Below are 27,850 nucleotides of genomic sequence, written 5' to 3' on the forward strand. Positions count from 1 at the left end.
CACTTTTTGCTTCATATGAGAATTTTTTTATCTAAAGAAATTTACGAAATTTTGCATGCAAATGAAGATTTTCAGTACAAATTTCCCCATTTTTTATTCATTAGCAATCTTTTTGAAATTATGGAAATTAACTCCATGCTCACCAGCTATACATTCACAACACTTTTGCAGTAATTGTTTCGCAAGAATCTCAAAATATATTACGCATACACTTTTATTCCAGTTTTCAGAAGTTTTAGAGCGATTGAGAAAGCATGTTTCGTTTCAATTTTCTATCTTAAGGACTGCTTTATTTAGTCAAGTGTTTTTTCCATTCTCATATTTGAATTCAGAGAATCAGATTACTCCAATTTCCAGTCTTTTTTCAATAATTTCGCAAAATCATCTTTTTTCATCCTGCAATCCGAAATTTCTCAAGGAAAATCAGTTTAAGAAATCAAATTTTGAAAATTTTACTTTTTCATTCCAATCAAAAAGTCGACCTGTAAATTCCAAATTCGTATTTAATGAGCTGAACTCTACTAAAATAAACCTCTTTGCAAATTATTTTGCACAATTTTTAAAAATTTAATAAATGTTTCTGCTAGTTTTTTCTGAAAAATTGCTGCTTTTAAAACGCAGAAAACGTTTGAAAGCATAGCTACAAATTATCATGAAACGACTGAAAATTGGGGTAATTTGATTCACCGAATCCAAATAAATGGTGATTTAATAAAAAAAAAATTAACGGAATAAATTTATCTCGCCAGCCATCTCCGCGTGATGAGTTCTGGCTGAAAGCTGGGAGCTGTGCTTAAAAAATACATTTTTTTACATTGAGTTGGAGAATCGTAGGTATGTAGGTATTTTTTCAGATTACTTACGCCAAGATTCATTTTCTACCGGAATTATGTGCAAATTGAGAATTTCCGGAGATGGTGGGAATGAGGGGGAGGGTGGGGGGTCATTTCAACTCATAAATAGTGATAAAAGGCATCCTGGACTTCAAATGAATAGCAATTTGTAAAACATGGATGTTTTTGCATATTTCAAGAGCAAGGTAAACTAAAATCTCCAATAAAAGTGAAAAAACCGAATGAAAATGGGGTTTTAGTCCTAAATAGGCATAATGCGACAAATAACCATTAAAAAAATCAAAAATATTAAAAACATTAAGTGACCTGGTCTGAGACTAGGGACCACAAGTCGGAAAAATTTTTTTGAGTTTTTGGCCATTTTGAATACTAGACATCCTACCGAGTCGAATGAGACCAATCCCAGCCTTCTAGCCCATTTTTTTCCACTCTTTTTTACATCTGAAAGTTGCTGGATTCAAAAACTCGTTTTTGAGAAAAACGCATTTTGAAAAAAAAAATTGATGAAAACTGATAATGTGATGTTTTCCGAGAAAAGGTACATAATGTTTCAAAAAATGGATTCTGGTACTTGAAAGTGTGTAGAATAACATGGAATAAGTTAAATTTACGATAAGAACACATATACATTATAAAAACGTAAAAAAATAAGAAAAAAATGCTTAAAAAAATTGAAATTTTTTTCCGATTTTTACTTTTTTTTGCAAATATATCGAAAACTAAGCCTCCTAGAAAAAAACTAATGACATTATGTCGATTGGAAATTTAATTCTCTACAGTTTTCCTCGACCTAATTTTTCCGTAGAATGCTTTGTTCCGCCTCCAGAGAGCTTTGAAAGTATTGAGCGCTAAAATTTTCGACTGACACTAACTTCAAAATGCGCTTTCAACACATTTTGCGGTCAAATTACGTGTTGTGGCTGTGTCACATTACAGTTCACATGTCAAACCACCGAAATCCGCGAAAAAACAATTTTTCAAAATTTTGACTTATTTTTACATTTTTGCCTCTACTGTAAAAAAACGTTTTCCGACTTGTGGTACCTTTTGTCAGAACAGGTCACATTTTCAATTTTTCAAGCTTACCATTTTATTGAGCGCCACAAAAAAGTGAGACCATTTCGCCAGTTTTTGGTGATTTCTATTTTTAAGAAAGCAAGATAGATTTCAAAAATTTTAGAAGAAGTCAAAGTTTTTTTTATCAATTTTTACGCGTAGTATTCAAAAGGAGAGTTTTTAACAATTTTTGAAAAAACTAGGGCTTTTTGGAACTTTTTGCAAAAAAAACGACAATTTCCAGTACCTAATTTTTTAAGCAATCTTCAGGGTGAAAAAGCAAAATTTCTTAGCAATTTGGAAAAAAACAAGTTGGGAAATGTCTGACAAAAAATACCTAAGTTTGCAATTTTTGCCAAGAAAATGAAACTTTTTCGTGAAAGAATACGTGACATTCTTGGGAAAATGTTGACAAAAAAAAAAGACTTCGACAATTTCAGAAAAAAATAAAACAATGCATTTTGGTAATTTTTGAAAAAATTAGGACATTTGGATTTTTTTTGCAAATCAGCGACGATTTTCAGAAATTTATGGTAAGAAACAACACTTTTTGGCAAATTAAACAAAAAGTGGGATTTTTTTCATTTTTTGCAGAAAGCGAGACTTTGAAAATTTCTGGACATTTGCGAGTTGAATAAAAATTTTTTTTAATCATAAGAACTCTTCAACAAGTACCATTAGCGATATGCAAAATGACAAAAATTCCATCATCAAAATAGCAAAACATGAGAAAGAGTGGAAAAACTCGACAATATAATCAATTGATCAAGATTCAAAGGAAGAGATAGGAAACAATTTATAATTTTGTTGATTTTCAATTTGGTATGATTTCCACTTTTCTCTTCATGTTCTTTCTATGGAAATTTTTATTTTCTGAAGTTTGATTTCTTCCTTCCCATTCTTTCTCTCAATGACTCAAATATCCATTCTCTTAAATTTTCAAATTAGTAAAAAACTATATTTTTATAGAAAAAAGAAAAAACGATGATTTTTTTTGTCCTTTTTTCTCAATTTAGCATCTTTGTCACAAAAATAAACAAAAACAAAACTCTGCATCGAGACAGCAATTTAAAAAAAAAATCGTGCCAAAAATAGAACCAAAACCAATGTGTATAAACATAGATTTTTTTTTTAAACAGTGGATGCAGTTTTTGCCATGTAGTCTATGCAGGGATGATTGTATTCGTACATAAGTAATTAGAGCATAAAAATAATGTTGTCAATTTTACATCCAAAAATCTCAACCACCTATGGGTCATTCGAATATGATTTTTCTCAAGTTGACTATACTAAAACTGTTCGTCTTAGATTTGAACTAAACCACAATTTTTTAAATATGGCCTGACACCCCCATACGTATTAGGGAGAAACTCGTCTGATTTCAGCAGTTTCGTAAAATTTATCCTCAAATTTACGAATTTTGATTTTAGTCAAAATTTCCTTTTTTGCTCTATAAAGGTCTTCTCTTCTTCAATTGAAAAAATAATAATGACTCAAATAAGTTGTTCAAAATGTCGAGTACCTACTATTGCAAAACAAGGGGTTTCAAAATAATGTTAATTACCTACTCTTGTCTACCTATCTTCCTACCAAGTTGGGTAGGAAAATTAAAGTGGGAAATAAACACTCGAAACTCACGTATTCCACTAGTAATAGACATGCTGAACAACTTTTGTTATCATCATTTTTTTGATTACACGGTTCTTTCACTTGAAATAGATCAAAAAAAAATTTTGACAAAAATCAAAATTCATCAATTTTGAGCATAATATGGTCAGAAAATTATCGCGAAACATGCCTTCCCAGTAATTTGAGGTCGCTGAACATGAATTTTTATTCAATTTCAACACAACTGTCCACCCTGCACCCCCGCAATCCCGACAATTGTATTTCACCACAAATTCCACCCCCCACCCATAAGAAAACTTTTTTTGAAAAAGTAATCTGCGAGCTAATCAATGATGTTCTGATTGAGCCGTATACCAATTTTCAGCTTGTTCGGATGGTTTTTGGCCAAAATAACCCTAAAAAACACATTTTTAGTTCGTTTCTCGCCTTAGCAAGAAATATCTACTGTAGGTGTATGAGCTATACTCGACTTTTCATCACAATCTAAACTCGAGCAGAAATAGTGAAAAAATTCATTTCCTGGGGCTGTAAATTTCAGAACAAGCTGAAATTTAGTGTATGACTGTTTCAGTAGAGCATTGATATGTCTGTACACAAATTTTTCAAAAAAATAAATTTTAGGAGGGGAGGGGTGGATTTTGGGACGAACTTGATGGTGAGGGTTTTTGGTTCAAAGTTGGGCTAAAATAGAATCAAAATTCGAGTTCAGCGACCTTGAATTAGTGAGAAAACGTGGTTCGCGATAATTTTTTGGCCATATTTGGCCCAAAATTGACAAATTTCAATTTTTTCAAAATCCAGTTTTGCTCAATTATAAGCGAAAGGATCGCTTAATCAAAAAAATGATGATCACAAAAGTTGTTTAGCATGTCGTGTACTAATGAAATACATGGGTTTCAAATGATTATTACCTACTTTCGTCTACCTACTCCCCATCAAGTTGGGTAGGTAAATGAAAATAGGAAATTAACACTCGAAAACCTCGTATTTCACTAGTACTTGGCATGCTAAACAAGTTTTGTCATTGCATTTTTTTCGATTAAGACAGATATTTTCTTGTGATTGAGTAAATCAGAATTTTGAAAAAATTAAAATTTGTCAATTTTGGGCCAAATATGGCCAAAAAATATCGCGAACCACGTTTTCTCACTAATTCAAGGTCGCTGAACTCGAATTTTGATTCTATTTTAGCCCAACTTTGAACCAAAAACCCTCACCATCAAGTTCGTCCCAAAATCCACCCCTCCCCTCCTAAAATTTATTTTTTTGAAAAATTTGTGTACAGACATATCAATGCTCTACTGAAACAGTCATACACTAAATTTCAGCTTGTTCTGAAATTTACAGCCCCAGGAAATGAATTTTTTCATTATTTCTGCTCGAGTTTAGATTGTGATGAAAAGTCGAGTATAGCTCATACACCTACAGTAGATATTTCTTGCTAAGGCGAGAAACGAACTAAAAATGTGTTTTTTAGGGTTATTTTGGCCAAAAACCATCCGAACAAGCTGAAAATTGGTATACGGCTCAATCAGAACATCATTGATTAGCTCGCAGATTACTTTTTCAAAAAAAGTTTTCTTATGGGTGGGGGGTGGAATTTGTGGTGAAATACAATTGCCGGGATTGGGGGGTGCACGGGTGCAAGGTGTACAGTTGTGTTGAAATAAATACACTTGAGAGACCCATCTGGAAACCACACTCAATATAGATCAACTCCATAAAAAAGTCGAGAATAAACTACAGGTCGATTCATTGGATGCTCAAATTAATTCCACGCCTTCAGGAGGAATTCAAAAATGCTGGAGAAATCGAATATCGTGTTGGAGGCTTCACAATGACCAGAATTGGTGAAATTCGTTTTGAGGGAGTTGATATTATAGAGTTTTAGGGCTGATTTTCCTTATTTTTATAAATACATATAGGTACCTACTCAACATTTTCTTTTTCAAAAATTTTCGAAAAATCAATTTTAATTGCTAAATTTTTGGTTACTGAGCACCTACTTACTTACTCTTTCTAAAAATCGCGACTTCGTTCAAATCTATGGCGAACATTTTAGGTAGATAGTCCCTTTTCAGGAAGGTATACCTACCTGACTCCAACGCAAATTACCGTAAAGTCCTCAAGAATGTGAGAGAAAGGGGAAGGGGTCCCAATATTTCTTAGCACTCAAACGTCGTCTGCTTCAAAACTAATTTCACCGTTCGAATCGCATCAAAATCTGATTCGAAAGCACTCATTGAAGTTTTTAAAAAAGCTGAAAGTGAAATTTTCCATCTAAAAGCTCATGTTTCAAAATTTGGCCCTGTATGTGCGAGTGAGTTGTAGGCTTCAAAAGTATGTAGAGAATGTCATCACTGTCATCAGAGTACTCGTAACATAGACTGATTTAAAGTATAAAATATTAGTCAAAACGAGATAATTTTTGAAGTATTTTTTTTAAGTGTTCCTTTCAGGTTATGAAAAATTGAAAATCGTGTAAATTTAGGAAGGTGGTTTATGGTCAATTGGTCATAATGATCTAAAACTGTAATAACTCTCTATAAAGCCTTAAAATTTGATCGAAAATTGGTTCTGTAAATCAAAATATGGTACTTCTAAAATTTCATGAATTCGAAAAAATTATTCGAAAATGAATAGATTTTTATTAGAAAACCTACATAAATGAGAATGCTTACGCTAACGATTGATGAGTACTTGTCACTTTTCAATTTTTTGTGGTACTTACATATCTTGCCCAAAATACGGTAAGTAGGTATACTTATACTTGTAATTAGTTTGAACTTTGAAGTTGATAATTATAAGCAAAGTTCATCAAGTTTATAAAATACGTGCCTACCTATCTAATCTATTCAAATTAACAAATTTCTTCCAGTAAAAATTAGATAGGTACTGTTGAAATTCTTTTCAGTGTTTCATACGTACCTACTCCTACAAATACGTATTTCAGTAGGCTACATTTTTAAGACTCACATGTGTATTTGGCGCCAAATAGATTTATTTATTTAGCGCCAACAGCACATGGTTACAATAAGATAATGTTTTCTGTATTTCACGGATAAAATGTAGCGGTCAACTGCCTTGGCAGTAGTGTTGGGCAAATTCGCGAATATTCTTTTTTTGCTTGCGCATGCGCAAGAATATGCGCATATTCTTGCGCATATTCCGCAGATTCTTTTCAAAAAATTAGAACATTATTGCTTAGTTTAGAGATAATCGGAAACTTTCCAAATTTCCATTGAAAAGGATTCAAATTATTAAGGAAAATTGGAAATTTATAAAGAAAAGTAGATGTAAAACTTGTAAATTGTGGAAAATTGTAGAAAAAACTTCAAATTTTTTGAAAAAAGTCATGATTTTTATTTTTTTGAGAGAATATTCTCCAGGCATTTGAGAATATTCGCGAATATTCGCGAATATTCTCAGATTATGCGCATTGAGAATATTCTCAGGCCAACACTACTTGGCAGACACTCATCAATCAGCTGGGCACATTACAGCTTAGATAGAGGGTGTAAGGGATGGTTAAGGGATGAATGAAATTGCATACCAATGCTATACATATGCTGCAGTCAGCAGTGTACAACTTCACAATAACCTTAGGTAGTTTACATTTACACAATAGAAAAAAAAAAAAAAATCTCTTGGTTACTGTGAATATTCCAATATAAAGAGAGAGAACAATAAATGAAACAGAATAGGAACGAATACCTGCTTCTCCAGTGTGTGTCAGGCCACACTCTCTAAAGAAACAACCAGTTTAATGTACAAGGGATTTTTAAAAAGACGAGCAGAAAGCACAAACTGGCTGAAAACCTTTCCGAGGGAATTTATTCCCTCCTCGTAGCTGGATGGTTGGCTGCCTTTCGTTTGTCTCTACTGCGTAGTGCTACTTTCACAATATCGTAAATAATACTGTGGACCAAAGTAGGTAGTGCCGCACAAATTACTGCAGGTAGGATAGCGTGATAGCTCGAATGCCTCGTATCTAGGACACTTTGGCAGAGAATGTCAATGTCATTGTGAAAATAACAACACCCCTATCTTATCGAGCAGAACAGAAGCCTTGAAAGGTGATTAAGGTGAAAGTGTTCCTCTTGAGATGTGCTATGTTCACAGCACATACGGAACATAGACGAACGAACGGGTGATTCAAATGTTCGATCACTGAACGTTCGATCTGAACGTTTAACGTTATCGTTTTCGACGTTTTCCCATTTTATTTTAGTAACATTTTAGTTTAGGTACTTAGCGATTCAGCGAATTAGTGTAAATAAATAATTAATAAATCATCGAAACAGAATGTATTGATTGGTATTGATGATTTGACAATTGATTTCGTGTTTCCAATTTTCCAAAAGTCAGAATCAGAAACATCAAATATTTGCCATGTGATCTCTGGTCTGATAAGACGTGATAACACAACAGAAAATCATTTCATGTGTCATAAGGACGATAAAAGGATAAAACATATTTGCAGATTATTTGTCAGCTGCCCAATTAGGTATCTATCAACTTTTGACTGAAGAAATGAAGAGCAACTTGATCTTCGTACTGACTCTGTTTAATGTTTTGTGAAATGGAAGGTGAATTTTGCGATGTGGTTTGCGATCATTTTTTTAGATGAGTAAATAGCTTTGGACATCTTTGAAATACTGTTTGTCATTTCGGCATCTCTGAAACGAACTTGTTTCACGATGCTTTCTGGTTAGTCATTACTTACTTATTAGGGTTGTTGTAAGACTTGTAATCGTAACTGGGTGATTACGAGCACTTGGGTGAGAGATGATAAACAAACATATACTTGGTTGTTAATTCTTCGGGTATTAGGTACAAAGAAAGAAGTTGACTGTGTTTATTTATTCTTCCTTTAATAAATAAAATAAAATTCATAAATTACTTCATTACCTTCATTCAATAGAAAATTGTTTTGTTTTGATAATATGAAAACTAAAGTAAACATTACGAGCCGAATCACTTGTTCGAACAAAAAGAACGAATATTGCATGATTCTTCAGGGTCGTGTTCCGTATGTGCTGTGAACATAGCACATCTCGTTTCTCTTGAGTCTTGACTCTTCGCTGTTCTCTTGTTTCGTTCTCACCTTCTTACTCTTCTAACCTAACTTCCTCTTACTTCTTTTACGAATACGAAAAGTGTACTAAGCCTTGCGAGTGAGAAAATTATTGTTGTATTATATTGTATTTGCGATGGGTCTCACTGAAACTAATAACCCTCCTAAGGAGCCCACTATCGTGATGAAATCACTGAGATCGATAATTCATTTTATGGGTAAGAAATATTTCTTTTGTGTTTTAGTGATTCTCTCTACTAATAGCGAAATAATCTATTAGTTGTCCTGTAAGAAATAAGAGTTGGGCCATCTTTGATCCACCATACTCCATGTTCATGATATCGTGTTGTATTGCTGTTGCAGGTAGTCCACGTGCTTACGTATTGCTCGTTGTAGGCGCTATTGGATTTCAAACATACGATTTATTCGCTCAGAAACGGACGGATGTTCCTCTTCAAAAGGAAGTGATTGACATTCCAAAAAATACGGTCAAAGAAGGTTCAGTTCCACGTCGTTGAATATAATTGAGATTGAGTTTATTTGTAGTTTGACATTGAGATGTGTTCACCGGTGTATTCATATTCAATGTTGTCTTTTATTTCGTTGCAAGATTTACATATAATCAAATTTTGTGTAATGATATATTTTCAATTTCATATTACATGAAGATTATCACGGGATATATTGTGTGAACATTTTTTAAAAGCTGCTGATGAAATATTTTGCATGAGAGAAGTAATAGGTTTGCAGGGTCAGGGTCAGGGTCAGAATATTACAAACCTTTGTCAACTCGAAAAAAGAGTATGAAGTCGGTTTGTCTTCAATATTATTTTGAGACTACTTTCAAAACTTCGCATTTTTATGTATGAAATTGTTCAGTGCGGCGATTTGCTAAAGGAAAATTCAATTTCAATATTTCACTATTCAAACTTATTGATGTTTTTTTTTCGTTATCGATTCGGATACTCAAGAGTGAAAGTAACACGTCGTCCTTGAACGAATTTCCAGTGAAATTATTTATTTCAACAGCTTTTAATAATAATTTCAGCAAAGATTTTATTATCAGCAGTTAAGTTTCTAGCAGCACTAAATACTTCTTTCAGAAGTTAGTCAGCATGTCAGCAAATGAGCGAAATAGTATACGTTGTTCGATTACGCAAGATCGTTTCCACTTCTCCAGCAATATCATCTAATAGAATAATTGCGCATGGTTCATTTCATTCATAGTAACCAAAGTAATTTAAAATCATAAAATGCCACAATGAAACATCTTTCAAGATATCATTCTGCGTCACTATTTCCCTCGTATTGTTTATTTTCAATAAGTAATGGTGAATTGGTGATCTATTTCAATTTTCTTTCGATTTTGAAAACATGCATAACAAATGTAGCCAACCGAAGCGATGAACGATTTTTTCTCCTAAATACGCCTAAATACTGTGTTCTACTATGTTCAACTCACCAGAAGCGCTAAATAAATACTACTTCTGTTTTTGTTTTTAAATATTACATAATTTTTGTAGTTTGATCGAGATCACTTAAACAGTCGACTACGGGATTCAATTCTGTAGTTTTTTTTGCTGTATAATTTCGCCCAAGCAAATTTTACCTTAGACCTTATCTATACAACTATCGCGACTAATTTGCTTTGATCTCATTTTCAGATAGGTGGTTATGGAAGAGGACGAACTCCGCAGTAATTTTGTACTGTAAATTTTGTTTTAAATACAATCTAACTATCTAAAATACATTCGTTTATTTCTTGACTTCATTCCAATCCAGAATAATTAGTGCACCGACCTGAATGAATACAAATATTTCTTATTAATTAAGTACACGATTAATTTATTAATAAGTACATTTTATTGGAGAAAATCAATGAAGCTACACTTAATACAAACACAAAATTATTCATTCTTTACTAAACATACTTAAAATTCCAGGGACAATCTTTAAAATGAACTGAATATGAACAAACAAAGGAGAGAAATCGAGTACTTCTCTGTAATCAGCTCAATAGCAAAAACATCAAATGAACATTTGACTACATAGTACAAAATATCCAACTAGCGAAATCTAAAAACATGCGAAACGATATTGCCCTTTTTAATGAAATGAGTGTGCAACAACGAATGGTGATGTAAAATGAATAAATGGAATATAAACCTTCAAAACCGAAATATTAGTCAATTTATTTTAAGAACATTGCTAAAAATTACACCAAATCTTGTCGTTTAATGTAAATGAAAATCCTTGCACAAAATTTTAAATCATTTTGAAAAAGAAAGATTTGACTTTAATACAAAATAGGCTATCAGTACCGCACAAAGCATGTTTTAGTAATACAAAAATAAAAGACTTAAAGTAGTAGACGCAAATATGATAAAATCATTTGTCTTCACACCATTCATTTTCTTTACGAACTTGTTCTTCTTCGGCCGGATTGAAATCGTTTTTGATATTGAACGTCTTGCGTATTTCTTCCGGTGTTTTACCTTTGATCATATTCGCTACGGTTTTACAAGTAACGTCCAACAATCCTTTGATATCCAAATAGTTCGCAGCCAAAATCAATTCAAATAGAGTACCTTGATCTACTTTCAAAAAATCGGAATCCCAGCTCGATATATCGTCTGTTCTTTTTTCTTTGTTTTCTTCATCTTCAGGAAGTGGTGGATCGTCTTTGTGATAAGTGGCCCATTGAATAACTTTACGTAGAATAGCTGAATTTACGTTCGGTAATGGAACAATTTCTTCGTCTCCTTCTTCCAGACCTAAATCTTCCACCATTGTTTTAATTGTGGCCGAACATTTAGCAACTTCGAAGTCGATGGTGAATATCTCATTGTCGCAACTTTGTAATTTGATGCTCGGCATACTGAAATTTTAAATCAATGCGAGATCAGACGAGAATTAAATCAATACTAACGGTTACGAATATCAACTTTTTCACGAAAATTTACATCAATTTCTATAAACGTCGACGAAAATTGCAACTATCACCATCGAAACTTTACATTCAGCTTTTCACTTTTCAGTATCTTCAACCTTCAAAAAAAAATAAACAGAACGGAATGAATGAATAATCGAATTCGCCATTTTAAAATGCTTCCTCTTTCGAGTTTCGTGCCTCTGCCTTCGTCATGACCGTGAAGTGGTAACGCCCGGTGCTCCGACTCGGTTGGCTAAACTGAGCTATTTCTGCTACTCGCAGATTAGCTGTGTCGCCGAGTGTTTATATACTCGGTGGCACAGCATCCAAATTAACTCAGCTCATTCAGCGTACAGCTTCTTATACGTTGCATGTCTTCGACTTCTCTTATAAATTCATTAGTGTTGTTCAAACACCCGGTTTCTCGGACAACCGGTTGTTTTGATAATATGATCCGGGTACCCGGGTGGCAACCGGTTCCGACCTCAAAAATTGATGAAAAATGAAAAAATCAAGAAAAATTGCGATTTTTAAGCTAAATTTAGCGAAATGTCGATGTTTTAATTCAAAGACGACGCGAATCTACAAATTATTACTGCCGAAAATCCGAAATGTCAAATAAATAATTTTCTTAGCGAATATTGAATTTTGATAAAAAATCGCGGACATTCCTAATTTCACAACATTCATTTACTTTTTCAATGAAATTTCAAACCGGTTGCGAATCCGGGTACCCGGTTGCTCCCCAACCGGGTGCAAATTTTATGGTGCAACCGGTTGACCCGGTTGTTTGAGCAACACTAAAATTCATCGAATTAAAATAAATAAAAATAATTCTTCGAAATTGACCTATTATAGGCAAATATTGAAATTGTATTATATACCAGCGAAATGTTTGTTTTAATTAAATTCCATCGAAGATAAATTGTATATATAATTTTCCTTGTGATATTATATGTATATTATATTTCATCTCCCACGAACCAACCCTGAGTTTTTATTTGTCTCAAAGGTAAATGAATAAAATCTGTAGCTCTCTGAGTGCAGTACTGTTATTTTAATTACTCTCCGACTGAGCTAGAATCAGAGATGGGGCGATTCGAATCGCGGAAATGAATCGCGGATCAATTTTGAATCGGATTCAGAATCGGATTCAGAATCGGATTCAAAATAAAAATGAATCGTGAAAATTTGAATCCGATTCACAACTTTAGCTGAATCGCACTGTCGCGATTCAATTTTTTGCGATTCACCAATTTTTTCCAATTTTTTATTTTTTTTCTTCAAGGAATGTTTTTGACAGGGATGGAAAGCTAGCCGAAAGCTAAAAGCTGAAAGTTGAAAGCCAAAGGAAGTTTGGGATTTTTTAAAGCTAAAAGCTATAGCCAAAAGCTTTATTTTTTCAGCTTTCTTTCAGCTTTTTACCTTTTCTTGCAAGTTTCTCTGGTTAAGTTTCAGTTTCAGTTTTTTGTAATTGTAATATTAGTCCGGCATATGACAATAGGAGTAATTGCACCCCCCCCCTCCCCGCCGATCAAACGGGACAAATTTTTTCTTAAAGGGGACACCCTAAGGAACATTTCAAAGCAAACTCGCCCAAAAAAAAGTTGGCCTTACTTACAAAATGGCGGCCATTTTGATTCACAGGTCAGCTGAAATCGCAGATTTTGCGTTTCAACTTCAACATAGGACTAGCATGAAATTTTTCAAACTTTACAAAGGTAAATCGAAAGATCATGCTAAAATTTATCACCTGTCAAAATTTCAAGTGCTAAAATGCGTTTTTCGATTTTTGGTGAATTTTTGAAAATCAAATTCAGGCCAAAAATGAGGGAAAAAATCAAAATTTTACCAAATTGACCAAGAAAGTTGAAATTTGAGATATACCCTATTTTCGACATGCCAAATCGATTGGAAACGGTTTCAACCAGTTTTGAGTAGTTCTGAAGCCTCCAGCAGATTTTTAAAACTCGAAATTCCCACAAAATTCCATCAAATTGAAGTTGTAAAGCTAAACTTTATTCTAAAAACTAATTTCAATACGCTACGAAGGACTGCAGGTGACTTTCAAGTCGTTTTGGAGCCTCCAGCGACTTTTTGAAAGGTTGTATGGCGTTTTTTTGGAAAATTGAAATTTCCTAAAAGTAGCTGGAAGCTTCAAAACCATTTGAAACCACCATGTAGTCTGCGAAGTAAATTTCAGCTTGCCAACTCCATTTGATAAATTAATGTTGGGGAAATTTCAAGTTTCAAAAATCTGCTGGAGGCTCTGGTAATTTTCAAAAAAGTCGCTGAAGGCTCTAAAATGACTTGAACCCACCTGAAGTCGTCTTCAGATGGTGTTAAAATTGGAGTGTAGAGTAAATTTCAGCTTTCCATCTCCATTTGATGAAATTTTGTGAAAATTCAAAGTTTCAAAAATCTTCTGGAGGCTTCAAGAATTTTCAAAAAGTCGCTGGAGGCTCCAAAACGACTTGAAATTCATTTGCAGTACTTTGTAGCGTATTGAAATTAGTTTTTAGAATAAAGTTTAGCTTTACAATTACAACTCCAATTTGATGGAATTTTGTGGGAATTTCGAGTTTCAAAAATCTGCTGGAGGCTCCAGAACTGCTCAAAACGGGTTGAAACCATTTCCAATCGATTTGGCATGTCGAAAATAGGGTATATCCCAAATTTCAGCTTTCTTGGTCAATTTGGTAAAATTTTGATTTTTTCCCTCATTTTTGGCCTGAATTCGATTTTCAAAAATTCACCAAAAGTCGAAAAACGCACTTTAGCACTTGAAATTTTGACAGGTGATAAATTTTAGCATGATCTTTCGATTTACCTTTGTGAAGTTTGAAAAACTTCATGCAAGTCCTATGTTGAAACGCAAAATCTGCGATTTCAGCTGACCTGTCAATGAAAATGGCCGCAATTTTGTAAGTTTTGGGCGAGTTTGCTTTACAATGTTCCTTAGGATGTCCCCTTTAAAAACCACTCTTGTGGTGTCCTCCCCAATGTTCAATAAAAAAATTCGCTCAGGGCAGCAATAGAGTAAAATTTGCAAAAATAGAAAAATTGAATCGTGAATCGCAATTTTTGAATCGCGAGTGCATTTGAGTCCGATTCAGAATCGGATTCACTTGAAAAGTGAATCGCTAATTTTGAATCGGATTCGATTTTTTGGGCGAATCGCGCCATTTGAATCCGATTCATTTTTTTTGTGAATCGCCCCATCTCTGGCTAGAATACTGGTTGTACCAAAAGCCTAGCCCGCTATAAACGCTGACATCAGAACACTAGTGCCTGGTACTTCATTGGCGCCTGACTCGTGCTTTAAAAATTTATCTTCGAAAAATTTGAGCATTATTTTTTCTAAAAAATTGTTCAAAAAATAAAACCTACGAATCCAGTATCAACATAAAAAATAAATGCGACTCGTCAGCCGCTACTACGAATCAAAATAAAAATAAAAATAAAATCCACGAACTCTCAGTTGTATTTTTTCAAAAATAAAAATTACAAAAAAATCTTCAAAATACCTAAAACAACAGTAAAAGCTTCATCACCGGCACGAGCATTTCCTCCAGGTATCGAACTCCGTAATCGAATTGCTCCACCTCCAACACCAAGAGTACCTAAAACAAAAAGAAAGATCAAAATGGTTACTCAGCAAAATCTCAACGAATTAGAAAATAAATTACAAAATGATCTAAGTTTAGCAAAGTCCGAATTAAAAAACGATATCAAAACCGAATTAAAAGATGAATTAAAAACCCAAGTAAAGGAAGAACTTAAGGAGGCACTAAAAGAAGAAATAAAAATCGAAATAATTGCCCTGTTAAACGTAGATATTAAAAAAGACATCAAAATCTACTTCGACCAATTAAAATTGAATATGGAAGATAGCCTGGATAAAATTGAATCAGATGCACACGACAAATTTATGGGCATAGTCGAAGAAAACGTTAAATCAGTGGTTGATGGAGCTAAAATGGCTCTAAATAACACGATGAAAAACGTACAGGTTGCTACAGTTCCAGCTAGCGGATCAGATAAAATTTTCATCGACTTATTTTACAAAAATGTGGTCAATTATGAGACAAAAAATAGGTTTTTCCCGCATAAGTTCTTGGCTCAATTTACAACACCGTCAGTGATCCAAAATATCGATCCGGATAATCGAAGAATGCTTCTAGCTTCGTGTGTGAAAATTGAATCGACTGCCTGGAATGAAAAAGTCCAAAAAGCAAAGACTTTTGAAGAATTACAGGAATATTTCTTGGATGTATTTTGGGACGATAACGTGAAAACTGCAGCCGTCGCCGCTTTTGAAAAAGAAATCCCAAAACACATCACGAAAATCATCGATTTTATGGAATATATCTCCAATTGGTACGACACCTTGTTAAAAACCGATACAAGAGAAAAATTGATCATCTCCAAGGTGTACAAAAAATTCCCGAAGTGCATTAAACAACAAACCAACAATGAAGGACTGACCAATAAAGAGTCACTGATGGCTAAATTGGAGACTGTCAAGAACATGGACACAGATGACATGACCATAATTTGGGACGAAGAAGAAGATCAGTCCAAAATAAACATAAATTATCGATATCACGAAAGAGATAATTATCGGCGAAATAATTATGAAAGAAGAGATTATCGTCGAGAAGAACCATATAACAGAGACCGTAGATACCAAGACAATAGAGAAGATAGAAGCAGAAACTATGAAGACAAAAATAGAAATTATGACCACCAAGAAGACAGACAGCAAAATCAAGATGAAGATAGAAATCCAAGATATCTGGGCAGAAATTACGATCCTAACTACCGAAGAAATCGTTACAGACAGTATGATCAGCGCGAACCTCAAGGAAACCCCCCGCCCCCCCGAAATGATAAACCAGAGGGGCAGAAAACTGACCCAAAAAACGCCAAGTGACGATGTGTGCAGAAACATCTGCAACGAGGGGGGAAATCCGGACGATAAAAATCGATAAAAAAATTTATGACATATTGGGAGAAGGCCTAGTTAATGGGCGTTTATATAATAATAGATCGATCACCGAGCATTTTGAAGAAATCAAAAAAATAAAAAAATTCAATAAAAATATAATTTTAGCAATTGGCGAAAATGAACTCAACGAAAGAGACATCGATTTCAAGTATGTTGAGTATTATCTTCGAAAAACCATCGAGTATATCAAAAATAATGGAGCTGAGCAAATTTGTGTAATTTTCCCGACCCTCCTACCCTATGTGAGAGGTCGAAAAAACGCGAAAAGCTTAAGGAGATACTTATCATTCGTCGAATTTTATAAAAAAATTACAAAACAGACTGGTACCTACTTAATCACCAGAATTGCAGACCTATTTATTGACAAAACGAAGTATCGACAAATTTTGACTGACAGAGGGAATGTTCGAGTCCATTATGACCGTTTTCAACGATACCACAAGACTAGAAAACCCCCAGTAATCCCTAGTTTCCATAAAACCGCTCTCCGAATGCTTACAAGCGCAGTTCAACGACTTAATTCAGGAGATACCGGCCGATGGATCTTTGAGGAGGTTTACGAAATAAAAATGTCTGCAAAAAACAACAACAAAAACAGAACACCGAAAAAACAAAATGAATTTTCACCTACTTCCACTCGATACATAGAAAATCGATTCGACACGAATGATAAGCAAGATCCAAAAACCCTACCTACGACAAATTTAGACACGCATACCAACCCAAAATTACGCAAAATAAAATGGAAAACGGCCTGGATGGAGAAAAAAAGAGAAGAAATCGCCAGCAATGAAACCAGCTTGGCAGATTCTCAAGATCGAATAAAAAGCAGTATCGACGGAAAAGATAAGCAAATCGCGAACGATCAACGCACGATAAAGACGGCGATGCAGGTCGATAACAAAGGCTTAAAAAACGATAAAATTGAATGCATCGATAAAATTGACCCAAAGGTCACTGACTTTTGGTCAAATTGGTACGCAAAATTACGATTATACGAAAGACAAGCAAAGCAAAACAGGGATGCAAAAGTACAAGCGGAAAATAATAAAAGTAACAACGAAAATTTTTACAAAAATAGTGTACCATCGAGCAGTAAATCGGCGGAATCTGCAGAACCAAAATTTTCTTTTTCTGAATGGATGAATTCGTTCGATCAGCACCTGAAAAAAGAAGAAAAGTCTATAGCAAAACATCAAGAAATGAGTAGGAACGATAAAGAAAATGTCTCACCTCCATTATTCAAGCAAATCTTCGCCATAGAGTATCCAGCAAAACGTTGGCCAAAACCAGAGATCCAAAAAGACGTCCATCCGGTGATACCACTGCCGCCACCTGTAAAAAAGAAAAATACATCTTGTGTTAATTTTGGGATTGAAAAAGAAGATTATTACGGATTATTGGACAGTGGTGCAGAAATTAATTTAATCAGCGAAAGATTATTGAAAAAAATTGAAAAAAGACATAAAAACGCAGTCACCTACGCGACACCAAAAAATAAAATTATTGTTCGAGTTGCCAATGGAATGAGCGAAGGGACCCTCCCATATATTGTAAAAATTAAAATGAAATTTGGAAAAGTGGACATGGAAATTCCATTTTATATCGTTCGAAGACTGCCTTGTGGATTGTTGGTGGGAAGAGACACCATCATGGAAGAACACATCGATCTGCAATTCTGGAAACAGCGAGCAAAATGTACAAAAATTCCTGGCCAAAAAGAATATTTAAATTTCCTGTCAGAAAACCTCCATTTTATTCATCATGTGCGTGTTTGTAAAATTGAAACTCAAATTAAAGAATTAAATGTATTTTACAATAAAACTTTTAAAGATAAATCTATCGACGAAAATTTTTCAATTATTTTAAATAACCTACGAAAAACAAATTTAGAACCAGAGCAGCAATGGAAAGTTATCGACGAAATAATTCCATTTAAACACCTTTGGCGAAGTCAAATTGGTCAGTACAATGGCAAAGAATATAAATTTGAATTTTCAATCGATCCTGATGCCGAAGAATGGGTAGCTAGAAATTATAAACCTAGCCAACACCAAAAAGAACAACTCGACAAAGAATTTGAAAAATTAATTAAACTTGGACATGTCAGACCATCAGAGTCCAAATATTTGAACAATATGCTCGCCAGAGAAAAATCAGATGGAAGCCTACGTATATGTTTAGACCCCCCTCATTTGAATAAAATTCTAGTCGACGATCAAGAGGAAGCCTCCACAATGGAAAGAATTGTACACGATAATCATGGAGTGAAATGGGTATCAGTTTTTGATTTTGCAGCAGGATACCACCAAATGCTTCTACACCCTGATTTTTGGAAGTATACAGCTTTCAAATATGAAGGACGTGTATACGAATGGACTGTAATGCCCTTTGGGGTCAAAACAGCAGCAGCCTGCTTTATAAGAATGTTAAGAACAGCGATACAAGGAATTTTGGGGCTAGATATATACGTCGATGATGCCAAAATAAAAAGTCAAACCTTCGAAGACCATCTGAAATCAATTGTACAATTTTTAGAAAAAATAGACCAAGCAGGATTGACCCTAAATGCCAAGAAAACAAAATTATTTCAGACAAAAATTGACCATTTAGGTCACGTATTAAATAAAAATAAAATTGGAAAACAACAAGATAAATTAAAAAAATTGGAAAAATTTAGAAACAAACACTGGCAGAAGAAGAAAAATGGAGTCGTATTAAAAAATGTTCGACAGGTGCAGCAATTGATAGGTTTGACCATCCTATACTCAAAATTTATTAAAAATTTTCAAACAATTATTCGACCATTTACTAAATTATTGCTCGACGGAGGAAAAAATTTCGAATGGACTCAAGAACACATCGACACATTTAATATTTTATACGAAGAATATTGCAAAGAATTTGAATTGGTGTCCCCAGACCCCAAAAGAGAATTTTTCATCGAAATAACAAGTGACATGGATACTGTAAATGGTGTAATTTATCAACAAGACGACGACAAAAACGATAATGTAATTTTATTCATAAGTGCAACGCTTAAAAAACATCAAAAAAATTACACCTACATCGAAAAAAGGGTTTTGGCCCTAGTTACAGTATTGAAAAAAGCCCAAATGTGGCTAATTGGCAAAAAATTAATGGTTCCGGAGTCGATAAAAACTCCTATCGCTAAATTGCGAGATGTAGCGCAAATCCATTTGAAAGCTGCCTATTGGATTACAATTTTGAACTCGTTTAATATTTTCTATGAAATAAAAAAAGATAAAAAGAAATACTTTGAAGCTATGCCCCCCGAGATCAAAATGGATGTAAATTTCATCGAACATAAACAATTTACAAGAAAAGAACCAAACGAACAATTGACAAACGCGATTTTAAATATGGAAACAATGCAAGACAAAGATGACCAGCTTAGAAAAATTAAGAGAATGATTGTACATGGAGAAGTCGACGAAAAAACAAAATTAAGAGGACCAAAAGCAATAAAGAAAAAAATTGAAAATTTAAAATCAAGATACATCGTAGAAAATGGCATCTTATATCGAAAATTAAAAAATTTAAATTTAATTAGGCTTCCTGATGACCTACTCTTCGAAATAACTACCTACCTACACGAATTTTATGGACATCTTGGGGCAAAGAGATTGGAAACCATCTTTAATCGAACATATTATTACCCAAATTCGTCGAAACATATCCAAAATATTACCAACGCCTGCATTTTATGCAAACAAAATAAAGTATATGGGTATAAAAAACATCCTACCTACAATAAAATAACTGCAAAAGAAATAGGTCAATTGGTCACAATGGATATTTTTGGGCCTTTACCTAGTAAAGAAGATGGTCCAAAGTCCATCATCGTTGGAAAAGAAATTTTTTCTCATTACACCTGGTTCCATATAGCCGACGATTCGACGACCCAACGATGTGTAGACCTACTTATGAGAATTAAAGCAGATTTGGAGAAATGGGGACATAAATTATCGACAATAACAACTGACAATGGGCCCCAATTTGGATCCGACGAATGGAAAACCGCCTGTAAAAAGTATGGTGTGCGTGCAACGCATATTGCACCGTATAATGCTCCTGCAAATTCGTGTGAAAGGACAATGAGAGAGCTAGGTACCCTGCTACGCCTAGCATTGAACCATCCGGAAAAAGAAGGTACCTACTCCCATGAAGGATGGCACCAATACGTGGCTGATGCCGAACGAGCAATGAATAATCGACCAACAGAGTTCAAATTTTCACCGAACGAAATTATGGGCCTTAAAAATGATGAGCCTCCATCAGCTCTCTTCCCTATAAATGAAATAAATATAGACGACGAATTAATTAAAATAAGAAATAAATTAATTAAAGATAAAGATTACATCACTTTGGAAGAGGCAGAAAAATCAGAAATATCTCACAAAGATTTATTGCTCGATAAGGAGTTGGTAACAGTGTACGTGGATGGGGCATGCACCAGAAATGGTGAAGATGATGCTGTAGCAGGCATTGGAATAATTCTACGACCTTATGGAAAGAAAAATATTAGTCAAAAATTACAAAATATGCCTAAATATACCAACAACATTGCTGAACTCGTAGCAATTCAAAAAACAATGGATTTAATTTTGTCAAAGACTAAGTATCGTCGACTTGAAATATATACAGACTCTAAATATGCCATCGAAACGATAAGCAGAGTCCAAAAATACAAAGAAAAAAACTGGAAAGTGGCTGGAAAACAAATAGCCAACAAAGAACTACTCCAAATGATCCATTCTCTTAAGAAAGAATTCGAGGAAATAAATATCAAATATGTTGAGGGGCATGGCTATGATTACGCAAACCTACTAGCAGACAAATTAGCCAAAGCAGCAGTATACGACGATGAATTGGTCGACATATTAATTGAAGAACCGGAAGAAAGAATGGAAAAAATTAATAAATTTATTCGATTAAAAAATTTTGAAAAAATAGTCCACGACGAGAAAGAATTTAATAAAAACGATGACCCAGAAAAAAGAGTTCAAATTGGAGACCTAGTTATGCTGCAAAATCACAATCAGTCATCTGGACCAAAATATTTAAATAAAAAATTATTTCCAAAAAGAAAAGGTCCCTATATTATAACGAAGCAAATTGAGACCAACTGCTACCGACTAGCAGACTACAAAAATTTGAATTCGGATGATAAGCCTATTTCAAATATTAGGCAAATGACACCCTACCTATCTAAAGACCAGCTAAGAATTTTGCAAGATGAGGCGAGGTATAAATCCCCATGGGATGACCGACCTTTTCACGAAAGAATTACAGCCCAAAGAGAAATACTAGAAGAAAAACGAAGAAAAGGCGACGAAGAGGCAGTGTACAAAATGCTAGAAAACGAAGAACGAAGATTAAAAGAGATAAGTGAAAGATACAGCGAATTGGAAAATCAAGAGCTAAAACAAAGACAGGAATTTTTAAAAACTGGTAAATTTACAAAGAAGCTACCTATTAAACAGAACGACGAATGGCTCCAGGACCAATTAAATAGATTAAGGGAAGCAAGGAAATTAGTCAGAAAACAGAGACAGCAAGAAAAAGCCAAAATTTTACAAGAAAATAAAAAGAAAAAAATTTCCAAACAAGTTCAAATGGTATGTATCGCCTTACACGTAAAAGATGTCGATAAAATGCACCAATTTCAACTCGTAGCAGATAAAATAGGCGAAGAAAAATTATCAGATATGGCCTTCGGGGTAATAGCATCGTCTGAAAAACCGACCAGCGACTTGCTATGTAAAATCAAAGAGCAAGAGCTCACCAACGAAGATTACCATAGAATATTTCACTCAATTACCTAAAAATATCATCGAAATAAATGATAGCGAAGGTAGAAATAAATTAAACAAAAGAAAAACTCGACAAGAACCAACAAAGATAGGTACCTACTTCCCCCAGCAACGACCAAGCTGAACAATGGTCGAGCAAACGAACGAGCCACGTAGGGTATCGAGATGCGGCAACGCATCATTCGTTTAACGTTTCTCGGTTGTGTATGGTCATACTACCTCCTAGCGTATATAGCATCGTGTAGCAAAGTGCTTCAGTTTTGAAAAATTTTTTTTAAAATATATCTTCGAATTAATTTCGCTTTCGCTGTGTGAATCTATCTTCGAAATAAAGTGGCATTTTTTTTTTTCACTGCTGAATCGTCGAATAAATAAAATCTTCGAAATATATCGCCGAATTTTCTTCGAAATAGTTGTGAAAAACATGGCCGACGAACTCGAGGCTTTTATGAGAGCTGAAAGCAGCGAACCATTCTTCGAACCTACCGAGGAACAAGAAGAAATGTTGTTGCTCGCCGAACGAGGCGAATCAATGGAATTTCCAGACAGTCCAGATGATCTGGACTATGAACCGATGTCATCGCCGAAACCTAAATCCCCTCGAAAAAATTCGCCGAAACCAAGATCTCCTCGAAAGACTCCACCGCCAAAGTCGCCATCCAAATCTTCGAAGTCGCCTAGCAAATCCCCAAACTCGACAAAGCAACGCATTGATAAAGTAGTAGGCGAAATCGCCGAAGCGGTTTTATCTCCGACAAGAAACGTTGAGCCAAGACCATCAGGGTCCAATTACAAGCCACCCGAACAAGGTCGAAAACAAACTCGTCCAACAAAAGTAACAATTGATCGTACAAGAGCCCGAAAGTCCTCACCATCGAGCAAAGTAAGTTCGATTATAAAGCCAGTCGATAACAGTGCGTTAAAATCGTCGATAAAATCACCGAAACATAAATCACCTACGAAAAAATCAACGTATAAACCCCAATCTCCGAAAAAATCAGTTACGTTCAAAAGTTCAAATTCGTCGTTGTCGTCGTCGTCATCGTCGTTCTCGTCGTCATCTGCATCTACGTCATCGTCGTCATATACGTCGTCGAGCAGCGAACCCCCAAAGTATCGAAACAGCTCGCCAAATTGCTCGCCAAGAAATTCAAAATCGCCATCTCCACGACGATCGGTGTTCGAACGCATTTCCAATCCATCTACTGAGGAACACTTGAGGAAAGAGATTAGAGGAAATAAAATCCTAATAACTGACCTACGCGCGCAATTGAAAACCAAAAAGAACGAAATACGTAGCTTCGAGGAAGCAGTTCTGGACGAGAAAAGGCGAAGGGAAGAGGATCGACGACAGATACAGAATCTCAACCGAAGAATCACCGAAAAAAACAGAACGATAGACGAGAACCTAGTGCAAATTCAACGCCTAAGCGAGCGGGTCAACGAACAGGCCACGACGATCAATAATCAGACGAACACAATTAACAACTTACAAGCCCAACTATTAAGAGCACCTCAACACGACTCTGCTCGAGTATTTTTAATCGCTTCGGATGATGCGCCATACCAATATGTCTACTATAAAACGACCATGTTGATGGGCACTGGCCTATTTGGGGCTGTGAATCGACGCCTGTTGAAAAACTTATCGACGGCGGCGGCACCGAAACAGTATCTGGACAAATACAGAAAGAAACTCATCCATCCTCGAGACGAGTACCTCTATATTGAGGTCGGTATGGAGGACTCACAAAATTTATCGATTCCAGTATTCGACATAAAAAAAGAAATAGACAAGCTCGTCGCGATATTAACAGACGACGAAAGAACGACGGTGATTTTTTCGTATTTAGCTGATACCAAGAAGCCAAAGGTCGACGGACGAATCTCGGAAATCAACCATTACTTTAAGTATCTCTCGGAACGCGACGAGACCAAACGAATCCGCGTATCAAATCAAATCAGAAGACTCACGGAAATGTATGGACCTCGAAGACCATACTTCGTCCAAAATGATGGGAAGCTGGTACCGGAGTTCGAGTATATTACGTACATCGTACAGAAACTCGAGGCCGATAAAAATTGGTCACCGGACAGCCCTAACTAAAGGTAAGAGTAATTTTAAAATTTGTCATCGAAAATAACACCAAAAAAGAACGCGAAACTAATAATAATTTTAAAACCATCGAACAAAACAAAAAACTGACAAAAAATTCGGATTCGTCGCGAAAAATTAGTCCAGAAAACATTTTTCAAAAATTTTTTTCGTCAAAAATCGATTTTTAAAAAATAAAACGTCGTTGTTGAATTGGTGTATACCACTATTTAGTTTACCGAAATTTTGGAAAATTTACCACCCCTCCAGCCTATAAAAATTGAATCTCTGAAAAAGCAATTCATCGAACAAGAAAAATTTCGTCAAAATGCGTAAAAAATCGTCGAAATATAAAAAACACGCGAAATCACGAAAATACCTCCGAAAGTTAGGGACAACGCGAATCGATTATCGACTATCGAGTCGATAGTCGATAAATTTATCGACCACGATACGACGGAAAAATGGACATTATCGACTCGATAAATTGTCGACTCAATAAATTTATCGAGGATAAGCCCTACGAAAAATCAAAGGCCACATATATTCGTCGAAATAAAACTGGCAAATTCCAGAAGCCAGAGCACATTCAGCAAATTCGTAGTGGTAAAGGCAATGAATGCCAGTGGTGTCTTCAAAGCAAATTCAAATTCCAAATTGTGCAAAAATTAAAGCTGGCAAAATACAGATTCCAAATTAATAGCACCGTTGCAATGAATGCGAGTAAATTCAAGGGGCAAATATTCAGGTCCAAAAATCCGTCAACGTGTGTCCAATCTTACGAAATAAACCCAAAGTAGTCAAGGAAAAAGTCAATCTTACCTACGAAAACAAAACATCGAATTTTTCTTTAGGAAAAAATAACAACCCAAAATCGAAATTAAAAAATTTAAAACCCACTTCGGAAAAATAGCATACCTGTTAATTAAACGCAGGAAGCAAAAAACAAATGATTCGACGAATAAAAATCGATCTAATTTTGGAAAGTCCATCGAGCACTTGAAACCGTCAGCACCTATAAAAAAGGAAAAATTTTAAAATTAAAATTGAGAATTCAGTGGATTGAAAATAACGTCACATTTTCAAAATTAGTCAGCAGGATCCGTTGAGAAATATGGGGCAAGTGTTTAAGGAAAATTCTACGAACCAAAATTCCAAATTGAGAATCAGCACGACGAAATAGGGAAAATAAAATAAAATATGAAAAATGCGACGAAAAACTAATCCGAATTCGAAAAAATTCACAGATACGTACCACCGAAGATTAATCGAAGATACCGAACAGCGAAGCCGAAGAAACCATTTCCAAAAATCAGCGGTAAAAACCCAACGATGAACAACACCGGTCACCGAGCGATAAATTCGACCTGCGTAGAACGAGATAATGAAAAACGAGCGACGAGGATAAATTACAGAAAGATCAAGTACCTGTGTATTGGCGAGTCCAGCTCCAGTAATTAGCGATCAACGCATCAATTGTGGTAAATAGTCAGAGATGGGGCGATTCGAATCGCGGAAATGAATCGCGGATCAATTTTGAATCCGATTCAGAATCGGATTCAGAATCGGATTCAAAATAAAAATGAATCGTGAAAATTTGAATCCGATTCACAACTTTAGCTGAATCGCACTGTCGCGATTCAATTTTTTGCGATTCACCAATTTTTTCCAATTTTTTTTCTTCAAGGAATGTTTTTGACAGGGATGGAAAGCTAGCCAAAAACTAAAAGCTGAAAGTTGAAAGCCAAAGGGAGTTTGGGATTTTTAAAGCTAAAAGCTATAGCCAAAAGCTTTATTTTTTCAGCTTTCTTTCAGCTTTTTACCTTTTCTTGCAAGTTTCTCTGGTTAAGTTTTAGTTTTCAGTTTTTTGTAATTGTATTATTAGTCCGGCATATGACAATAGGAGTAATTGCACCCCCCCTCCCCGCCGATCAAACGGGACGAATTTTTTCTTAAAGGGGACATCCTAAGGAACATTTTAAAGCAAACTCGCCCAAAAAAAGTTGGCCTTACTTACAAAATGGCGGCAATTTTGATTGACAGGTCAGCTGAAATCGCAGATTTTGCGTTTCAACTTCAACATAGGACTAGCATGAAATTTTTCAAACTTTACAAAAGTAAATCGATTTCGAAAGATCATGCTAAAATTTATCACCTGTCAAAATTTCAAGTGCTAAAATGCGTTTTTCGATTTTTGGTGAATTTTTGAAAATCAAATTCAGGCCAAAAATGAGGGAAAAAATCAAAATTTTACCAAATTGACCAAGAAAGTTGAAATTTGAGATATACCCTATTTTCGACATGCCAAATCGATTGGAAACGGTTTCAACCAGTTTTGAGTAATTCTGGAGCCTCCAGCAGATTTTTGAAACTCGAAATTCCCACAAAATTCCATCAAATTGGAGTTGTAAAGCTAAAATTTGTTCTAAAAACTAATTTCAATACGCTACGAAGTACTGCAGGTGAATTTCAAGTCGTTTTGGAGCCTCCAGCGACTTTTTGAAAGGTTGTATGGCGTTTTTTTGGAAAATTGAAATTTCCTAAAAGTAGCTGGAAGCTTCAAAACCATTTGAAACCACCATGTAGTCTGCGAAGTAAATTTCAGCTTGCCAACTCCAGTCTCCATTTGATAAATTAATGTTGGGGAAATTTCAAGTTTCAAAAATCTACTGGAGGCTCCAGTAATTTTCAAAAAAGTCGCTGGAGGCTCCAAAATGACTTGAACCCACCTGAAGTCGTCTTCAGAGGGTGTTGAAATTGGAATGTAGAATAAATTTCAACTTTCCATCTCCATTTGATGAAATTTAGTGAAAATTTAAAGTTTCAAAAATCTGCTGGAGGCTCTAGTAATTTTCAAAAAAGTCGCTGAAGGCTCTAAAATGACTTGAACCCACCTGAAGTCGTCTTCAGATGGGGTTAAAATTGGAGTGTAGAGTAAATTTCAGCTTTCCATCTCCATTTGATGAAATTTTGTGAAAATTTAAAGTTTCAAAAATCTTCTGGAGGCTTCAAGAATTTTCAAAAAGTCGCTGGAGGCTCCAAAACGACTTGAAATTCACCTGCAGTAGGTACTTTGTAGCGTATTGAAATTAGTTTTTAGAATAAAGTTTAGCTTTACAACTCCAATTTGATGGAATTTTGTGGGAATTTCGAGTTTCAAAAATCTGCTGGAGGCTCCAGAACTGCTCAAAACGGGTTGAAACCGTTTCCAATCGATTTGGCATGTGGAAAATAGGGTATATCCCAAATTTCAGCTTTCGCGCTTGGTCAATTTGGTGAAATTTTGATTTTTTCCCTCATTTTTGGTCTGAATTCGATTTTCAAAAATTCACCAAAAATCGAAAAACGCACTTTAGCAC

At 34.9% G+C, this 27,850-nt stretch overlaps 1 protein-coding gene and 2 long non-coding RNA genes across 3 annotated transcripts; 1 reads left to right on the plus strand and 2 right to left on the minus strand.

Moving 5' to 3' along the window:
* The first annotated feature begins 8,469 nt into the window (after positions 1-8,469).
* On the plus strand, positions 8,470-9,296 carry LOC135839862 (uncharacterized). Its single transcript, XR_010557651.1, has 2 exons — positions 8,470-8,834; positions 8,980-9,296. It is a non-coding gene; the product is annotated as an uncharacterized LOC135839862 (long non-coding RNA).
* A 1,164-nt stretch (positions 9,297-10,460) lies between these two features.
* SkpA (SKP1-related A) lies at positions 10,461-11,665 on the minus strand. Its single transcript, XM_065356091.1, has one exon. It carries the CDS (start codon positions 11,491-11,493, stop codon positions 11,005-11,007), a length of 489 nt encoding a protein of 162 aa, XP_065212163.1. The 5' UTR covers positions 11,494-11,665; the 3' UTR covers positions 10,461-11,004.
* Positions 11,666-15,014: 3,349 nt separating this feature from the next.
* On the minus strand, positions 15,015-26,654 carry LOC135840370 (uncharacterized). The gene is made up of 5 exons (XR_010557729.1): positions 25,920-26,654; positions 25,747-25,858; positions 25,410-25,506; positions 17,646-17,894; positions 15,015-15,171 (listed from the first exon to the last, which is right to left on the minus strand). It is a non-coding gene; the product is annotated as an uncharacterized LOC135840370 (long non-coding RNA).
* Between the last annotated feature and the right edge of the window lie 1,196 nt (positions 26,655-27,850).

This window comes from Planococcus citri, chromosome 3, assembly GCF_950023065.1.
Source record: "Planococcus citri chromosome 3, ihPlaCitr1.1, whole genome shotgun sequence".
Classification (NCBI taxonomy): Eukaryota; Metazoa; Arthropoda; class Insecta; order Hemiptera; family Pseudococcidae; genus Planococcus; species Planococcus citri.

Excerpts from the sequence above, each read along its gene's own strand:
- SkpA (XM_065356091.1), bottom strand. The coding sequence starts at position 11,493 with ATGCCGAGCATCAAATTACAAAGTTGCGACAATGAGATATTCACCATC.